The following is a 9,179-nucleotide window of genomic DNA, read 5'->3' as shown; positions in this document are numbered from 1 at the left end:
GGGTCCCTGAACATTTTCAGATATGGAGCCATCGCAAAAACGCCCCCTGCCATGGCGGACATTTTAATTTCCGCCATTACCAATTAATGTATTTTGCATCATAACTCCTGAACCAAACATGATAATACAGAATATGTGATGTCTACGCCTATGTTTTGATGGTCAAGGATTTCATTGATATCATGTAAAACATTATAAACTGTTCAGGTGAATAGTTAATGGTCAATTCAGTGATGTTGTGAGGTAGTCCCGTGGTTTTGTCCAATTCTTTTTCACTTTTTCATAAAAGTATGAAACTTGGTACACTTGGACAGTTTGGAGCCCTGAACATTTTCAGATATGGAGCCATCGCAAAAACGCCCCCTGGTGGCCATGGCGGACATTTTAATTTCCACCATTACCAATTAATGTATTTTGCATCATAACTCCTGAACCAAACATGATAATACAGAATATGTGATATCTACACCTATGTTTTGATGGTCAAGGATTTTATTGATAGCATGTACAACATCATTAACTGTTCAGGTGAATAGATAATGGTCAATTCAGTGATGTTGTGAGGTAGTCCTGTGGTTTTGTCCAAACATTTTTAACTTTTTTCATAAAAGTATGAAACTTGGTACACTTGTGCAGTTTGGGGCCCTCAACATTTTCAGATATGGAGACATCACAAAACCATTTGTATATGAGCCATAAACAAATAATGTACTTATTTCCTGAACCATAAATGATAATACAGAATATGTGATGCACACCTATGTTTTGATGGCCAAGGATTCCATTGATAACGTGTACAACATCATAAACTGTTCAGGTGAATGGTTAATAGTCAATTCAGTGAGGATTGCAATGAAATAGATGAGATTATGTGGAATTACATTTCAAGCTTATTTCATGCCATCCCACTAACTGGGGCCTAATTTACTGTTATGTTACGTATTTGTGTCCACAATAAGTATTTATTTTGGTTTAAGCTTTCAGAAAGGACTCTGCAACTCCCTGGGTGGCTATGTTCGCTTAGACAGTGGCTTCCATCGAACTACTACCTTCTAGCCAGTCCCCCAGTATCTTGAGAGCCACCATCTCAACATGCAGTCCTCCTAAGACAATCACAAAAGGATCTTCTCCATGTGAAAGGGGCCAATTCCACTGTATTTGTTTGGCTACATTGTGCAGAGTTTGGTCCATTGTCACAACAGGTACTGTACCTGTCCTGGATGTACCCTCTGTACTACTTACTTGATTGATAACATTCATTGCATGATGAATCATGGCCATATTTTGAGTCATCAGGGAATAGGGGAAGGAGAGCTGAGATGGCAGGGGTGAGTTCCTTTGGTTGCAGCTTATTGGCATGAAAGGCTGCCCAGGAGATGTGTTCTGCTGGTTGATTTTCCAGGACACAGGTAGTCACTGACCCTAACCATATTCTTTAAATGTGTAGAGTTAAACCTTGATGTCTGTTCCTGGTTCAGTTGATCTAGGCGGCAGGATTACAGTTTATTTAAAACTAAAGACAGACTTAATTTCTTCATTTGCACAGACATTGTCAATATAGTAAACCAGCTCAGGAAAGGCTATGCTATGACATACCATATCATTGGTAACATGTATGTTTTGTGCAGTTTGGCAGCTTTGTTGTAATATCCTGCTAAGCAATGTGTATGGTATTTTGCCACTGATGCAACCATATCACCTGCACTAAGTTTTTGCCAGGATTCGCTCATGACCATCAATTCGACATGACCATGAAGGTACTTGCTTCATGAAGGGGTTCAGCAGATGACAGATCTTCACAAAAAAGCACTGAGATGAGTCAACCAAAAATAAATAATTATTGTGGACACCATCATAACAGTAAATCAGGCCCCAGTTAGTGGCATGACATGATATATGCTTTACATTTAATTCTGTATCTCATCTATTTCATTGAAATCCTCACTATATCACTGAATTGACTAATAAGTAACCACTCACCTGAACAGTTGATGTTGTACATGGAATACTTGACCATCAAAACATAGGTGTAGACATCACATATTCGGTATTATCATGTATGGTTTAGGAAATTAGACGCAACATACATTATTTGGTTATATTTTTAAAAAAAATATCCCACGATTTTTGTAACCCATTTTTTCATCCATTGCCAATTGCCTAAGCTGTAATCCTGGGCTCTGCTCTCCCTTTGCCACGCCTGGGGAGAGCCCTGAACTGAGCTCATATGTTTCCTTCAGTGCATGAGGAGTGAACAGGCCGCTTCTTATCACCTGACAGGGAGGAACTTCCCCGTTTGGACGTAGCGTGTGGAGGAACACGTTATTCCAACCAGTTCCTTTCCCCTCCATCAGTGGGAGGCATTATAGAGACTAGGATTACTGCATGTTTTTTGTGAGGGTATCTACCCGAGGAGACACGGGGAGAACATGCAAACTCCACACAGAAAGGCCCTTTTGCCAACCCCACCTAGGGTGTGGGTACTGAAGACTGGGAGCCCCCAGAGCCCACAGCGTCCCACAGCGGGAATCAAATCCAGGACGTTCTAGCTGTGAAGCGACAGCACTACCGACTGTGCCACCGTGCCCCCATTATTTGGTTATGGCGGATATTAAAATGGCCGCCATGGCGGATATTAGAATGGCCGCCTATGGCCACCAGTGGGCGATTTTGCGATGGCTCCATATCTGACAGTGTTCAGGGTCCCAAACTCTACAAGTGTACCAAGTTTCATGCTTTTATGAAAAAGTGAAAATAAATTGGACAAAACCATGGGACTACCTCACAACATCACTGAATTGACCATTACCTATGGACAGTTTATGATGTAAATGATATGAATGGAATCCTTGACCATCAAAACATAGGAGTAGATATCACATATTCTGTATTATCATGCTTGGTTCAGGACTTATGATGAAAAGTACATTAATTGGCAATGGCGGAAATTAAAATGGCCACCATGGCCACCAGGGGGCATTTTTGCGATGGCTCCATATCTGAAAATGTTCAGGGCCCCAAACTGTCCAAGTGTACCAAGTTTCATACTTTTATGAAAAAGTGAAAAAGAATTGGAAAAAAAAACACGGGACTACCTCACAACATCACTGAATTGACTATTAATTATTCACCTGAACATTATATGATGATGTAAATGATATCAATGGAATCCTTGACCATCAAAACATAGGTGTAGACATCACATATTCTGTATTATCATGCTTGGTTCAGGAGTTATGATGCAAAAAATACATTAATTGGTAATGGCGGAAATAAAATGTCCGCCATGGCCACCAGGGGGCGTTTTTGCGATGGCTCCATATCTGAAAATGTTCAGGGCCCAAACTGTACAAGTGTACCAAATTTCACGCTTTATGAAAAAGTGAACGATTCACCTAAAATATGGTCATTATCCTCTAGACTATATGGGTTTGTCGCTCTGACATCATGCTCTGACGTCACTGTGATGTCAGGGGAACTCTTAACAGAATGGGTTTGCTGCTCTGACATCACGCTCTGGCTTCACTGTGATGTCACACTAACAGAATCCCTTTATGACCATGATATGGAGTTCCCTGATGTCATTAACAAAGCCCTTCTTCTTCTTTCGTGTATCATCATCCTTGATGATTGGTTGACGACATTTTATTTCACAAGATTTCTTGTTACTTAGGGGAGGCCAAGGGGAGAAGACGACAGCCAGCCCGGCTGTCGTCTTCTCCCCTTGCTGACGTCTTCTAACAGGACTTCATATGGGAATGCCCATATATGGAGGCCACACTTAATGGCTGGTTCTACAGACAGGGATCTCCATGTATGGGCAACTGGTCCGATATACATCACTGGCCCTAAAGGGCGAGGTTGCATGTCACCCTGAGGTGTCTAGTATTGTATTGTATTGTATTGTGTACACTTCTGCTTTGGGCAGGGGCTCAAGCCCCCTTGGATGTCTATGTGTGCACGTGTCTGAACATGGACATCTTTTACATGTGTTCCAGGGTGCAGCAAGCAGGGATGATCAAACCTCTGGACTTCATCCATCTGGAAAACCTGGGCCGGACTTCTGCTGCTACAGCGGACCAGACTGAATAAGGACTCATAACAAAGGCCCTAACGCTATGTTCCTCTACCTCCCAAATCCTTGGAAAATCCGGAAAGACCCATCGTCAGGTCCGAAAATAACAAAAACTGTTTCGCCCCTCACCAAACCAAAGGTATCAGTGGACAGTTGAAAGCTTACTCTACTTAGTGGATGCGGTCTGAGCCCCCCACCACACATTTAAAATATATTTCTAGGACAAAATGAAAAATATTCCATCGGATGGAGACTCCATTTCTTCTAGTTTTTCCACTATTTGTGGTCGCCATCACGGTGCCAACTCACTACTGAGGACCGAATTACACAGAGCATTAGTCTCACTGGGTGTTATTCAACTCTGCGACGTTGGAAGCGCTGTTTCGTCTTCACCAGGAGGAAGAGCGTCTCCATCCGGTGAAATATTTTTCATTTTGCCCTAGAAATGTATTTTAATCGTGTGGTGGGGGGCTCAGACCGTGTCCACTAAGTAGAGTAAGCTTTCAACTGTCCACTGATACCTTTGGTTTGGTGAGGGGCGAAACAGTTTTTGTTATTTTCGGACCAGACGGCAGTGTTTTCCGGATTTGCCAAGGATTCGGGAGGTAGAGGTAGAGGAACATAGCGTTAGGGAGAACTCCACTAACGCTATGGACCAGAGCTAAACAAAGGCCTGAGTGCGGCCTCATGTTCAGTGTGCAGCTCTGAAGGTTCAACCCAATCCTGATTGGCAGGGGCGTCACAAGGGGGGGAAAAGTGGAACTGAGTTACTAGGGCCCAAGTTGGAGGTGCTTTAATTATTTTATACTTTAGCTATTGAAAAATAGCAGATGTACAAGCAAGTGCTTCAAGCTTGTAGATCTGCTATTTTTTGAAAAGTCCTGAAAATGTGTGCAAATCTTTGAATGTATGTAATTTTTAACTCAAATTTTGTTTCTGGGGGTCCCTGGAACTAAATATTTTTTGAGATGGGGGTCCGTGGTCAAATGCATATCACTTTGGGGGTCCTTCACATGAAAAGGTTTGAGCACCACTGACATAGAAACATACCTGTAGGTTAAAAAAAAAAAAACCTTAGAAGGATTTGAAATATTCAATATATATATATATATATATATATCTATATATAATATATATAATATATATATATATATATATATATATATATATATATATATTAATGGTGTCCAAAATAACGCGTTATTAACGAGTTAACGCACTAGCCTATTAACGGGATTAAAATTTTTAACGCAATTAACGCAAAAAAAATAATTTTAATAAAAAAGTTTTTTTTTTTTTGCCTTTTTTTTTTTTTTTACCTTTGAGGCTTCCGTAGCGTTCCCTCTGCGCTCCGCATCTCAGAGTGTCAACATTAGCTAGCCCAGAGCAGAGCTCAGCTCAAAGTCAGGAACGGAGCTCAAGCTCACTGTGTGTGAGACCATGAGTGTGTGTGTTTGTCTGGAAGCTGGGTTGAATGAATGATGAAAAACACAGTGGAATTACTCATCTACAGGTGCCTTTAGAAAGCAACCTCCCCCTGCTGTTAGCCTGTTAGCAAGTTCGCTAACAGTTAGCCTCCAGATATAGCCAGGACTAGTCTGTAGTAGGCTACAGTATGTTAGCGGCAGCCCCCAGCTGAACACTGTAGGAACTAAATGGTGTGTGTGTGTGTGTGTGTGTAGTCAGCATTTGAGCCACAGACCACCATTTGATTAGATTTATTCTCCCAGACCCCAAAAATAAGATCTATAAGGGTCCATTTGGTTTACCAACTCTCCATCATTTAGCTGCAGTGGTGGAAAAAGTACTCACATATTTTACTTAAGTAAAACCAATACTACAATGTAGAGATACTCTGTTTCAATTATAAAAGCCCAGAATTCAAAATGTACTTGAGTAAAAGTATGAAAGTGTTGAAAATAGCAGATCTACAAGCTCACAACGCGTCACGATGCGACATGTTGTGAGCTTGTAGATCGGCTATTTTCAAACAGCCTAAGTATACAACATGGCTAAAGTGGTTCATGTATGTGTTAAATATTATAACTTACCGGTATATCTGAAAAGTAACTAGTAACTAAAGTTTTCAAATAAATGTAGTAGAGTAAAAGTGCAATATTTCGATCTGAGATGTAGTGGAGTAGAAGTAAAAGTATTGGAAAATTGGAAATACTCAAGTAAAGTACAAATACCTCAAAATTGTACTTAAGTAAATGTACTTAGTTACTTTACACCACTGTTTAGCTGGAACCCCCTCAAGGACCACTGGTTGAAAACCACCACTGCCTTAAATTATGTAGTGCAGAGGGGTTATCATTTATAATATAATGAAATAAATAACATTGAGTTTATAATGTATTGGATACATAATAGTATAATTATAAAATACATTTGGATGCATCCTGCACCAAATATACAACATATTATGCAAGTTTGAGCCAATAAAAAATATATTTTTATTATGCGATTAATCGCGCGATTAACTACAGAAATCATGCGATTAATCGCGATTAAAAATTGTAATCGTTGGACAGCACTAATATATATACATATATATATATATATATATATATATTGAATATTTCAGACACATATATATATATATATATATATATTGAATATTTCAGACACACATTTTCATGACTTTTCAAAAATAGCAGATCTACAAGCTTGCAGCCACAGTGAATCCTTGTACCCAGGGCCCAGAATTTGGTGCGACACCTCTGCTGATTGGTCTATGCATGTGTGTGTGTGTGTGTGTGTGTGTGTGTGTGAGAGAGAGAGTGTGCGTGTGCGTGCGTACGTGCGTGCGTGTGTGCGCGCTCGCGTGCGCGAATGAAACAAATGTCCCATTCTCAACATGGTAGGTTGAGAACTTTTAAAACACATGTTCATTTGTGTTGTTTAGCCTGACAAAAGTTATTTATTTAAATCTCATTCTTTATTTTCATGTATTTTTTTTGTGTCATTAAATATGTCAGTGATTTGAATATCACAGCCCATGCACACTAATGTGTATTTTCTTTATGGCATGGGTCTTGAACAGGAGGTGACTGGGACCGGTTCTCGGAGTTACTACAGAGGGTACTCGCGGCAAATCTTTGTGTGATAGGAACTTGAACCACTAGCATTCGTATTCTGGGGGGAAAATTCGCTGGAAATAGCTGATTTACAAGGTCACAGTGCAACGTGTTGTAAGCTTTTTTTGGGCGAAGTACAGGGCCAAAGGTCAAGTTTACAAGGTACAGTATTAAGAGTTTTAAGTGGTTAAATGTCTGAAAATGTAAATGAATCCATCGTATCTATAGAGACAGATGATAGTGTCTATGAAGCTATCAATGAAATCTATGAAAAAGTATAATCTGAAACCATATGGAGTGGGGGTCCCTATTTCATACCTCTCTCAGCTAAGGGGTCCTTGGCCTGAATAGTGTTGAGGACCCCTGCTTTATATTTTGTTTAGACAGAGGTGCTTTATAAGAGGGAGCTGCGGGAGTCCTGACTGTCCCTTATTTATTTTGTCACCAGAACATCAGTGAATAAACAGCTGTTGCCCCGTGGCGTTAATCTGGCGGAACGTTCTCTACCTGGTGTTCCTATTTTCCTAAACGTAACCACAGTAAACTGTGCCTAAACGGTTAAACCTAATCTTAAGCCTAACCTTAACCTCAGTAAAACTATGCCTAAACGGTTATACCTAATCTTATTCCTAACCTTAACCTCAGTAAAACTATGCCTACATTTTTTAACCTAATCTTATTCCTAACCTTAACCTCAGTAAAACTATGCCTAACCCTGCAAGGCCCGAATTAATTTCTACTGGCCAAAAAATAAATTAAAAAAATCACATGGTGTTGTAGCAGTCCTAATCACAGGAAAATGTAATGTTAAAAAATTAATGTTTTTGTAAGGTTTTATAGCCATAAATCATAAATCATGCTCTAATTTGCATTTTGGGGATATTTTTCACAATATTAACATATGCACGTGTTCTAGACATTCTAATGATCACGAAAAAAAATATTACAGGCATTTTACTTATGTTTTAGTGAGGAATAGCTTCAGTTAAAAAGTGAGATGTTGTTCGTCCAGACGCTGGAATTTCAAATTCTCTGGGAGGTGTGAATGTCAGTCTCTGTGGGGGGTATTTATATGCAAATATCATGGCCAATGGCATTGTAATACTAAACAATAGGATTTAATGGTGATGTTAATGTGAAAAAAGAACAGGAAAACTAATTATAACATTTTTTAAAAAATGATTTAAAAAACTTTGCCAAAAAGCAACGCTGGGCCTTGCAGGGCTAAACAGTTGAACCTAATCTTATTCCTAACCTCAACCTCAGTGAAAGGTTAAGCCTATTCCTAAACTTAACCTGCATAAAACTATGCCTAACCCTAAATTTCTAACCTTATCGTCAGTAAAACGAATGCAAGAAAGAATACAAGAACTGCCCCACCGAGCGGTCTGCGGGGGGAAAAAAATGATGTGTGTTTTTAGGCGAGCCTTCCGGTTACGCCGCAGAATACTTCTTTTTGGAATTCATCAATATCGCTTCAGTTTAACCACTTAGACCAGGGGTGTCGAACTCTTTTTGGGGTAAGGGCCGCATTGGATGAAAGGCGACTTGATGAGGGCCGCAACCAGTCGCGGATCGGATGGCATGCACACTCGCGCACATCTGTTTTTCTTCCTGTCGTCTCAGCCACTGCTATAGCTAGCAGTATAGCAGTATATCATAGTGTTGTAGTCGAGTCCACCTAAAGCGAGTCCAAGTCAAGTCCAAGTCATATGGGGTTCGAGTCCGAGTCGAGTCCGAGTCAAGAGCCCCTGGGAGGGGGTCGAGTCCGAGTCGAGTCCGAGACCAATGGGAGGCGAGTCCGAGTCGAGTCCGAGACCAAATGGAGGCGAGACCAAACCGAGTCCATTTTTTTTTCCTTTTTTTTTTTTTTTGATAGGTAGGCTCTAGAAAACAATATTTTTAGTTTGTTTTTGTTTTATTTATTTATTTATTTTCGACACACACACACACACACACACACACACACACACACACACACACACACACACACACACACACACAATGCAAGAACCCCCCGTTCA

At 40.2% G+C, this 9,179-nt stretch overlaps 1 protein-coding gene across 1 annotated transcript in view; it reads left to right on the top strand.

Annotated features, from left to right (window-relative positions):
• Window positions 1-4,092, top strand: part of ropn1l (rhophilin associated tail protein 1-like) — a gene marked incomplete at both ends in the record, with an annotated part of 19,127 nt that extends 15,035 nt beyond the window's left edge. The window contains one exon of the mRNA XM_080751677.1: window positions 3,999-4,092. Within this exon, the coding sequence (XP_080607803.1) occupies window positions 3,999-4,092 (94 nt within the window). The remainder of the gene's footprint in view (window positions 1-3,998) is intronic.
• Between the last annotated feature and the right edge of the window lie 5,087 nt (window positions 4,093-9,179).

Source organism: Nannobrachium achirus (genome assembly GCF_963921795.1).
Source record: "Nannobrachium achirus genome assembly, chromosome: 21".
Lineage (NCBI taxonomy): Eukaryota > Metazoa > Chordata > Actinopteri > Myctophiformes > Myctophidae > Nannobrachium > Nannobrachium achirus.
Note: the sequence above shows the minus strand (reverse complement) of the source record. Positions and strands in the feature narration are given on the sequence as shown.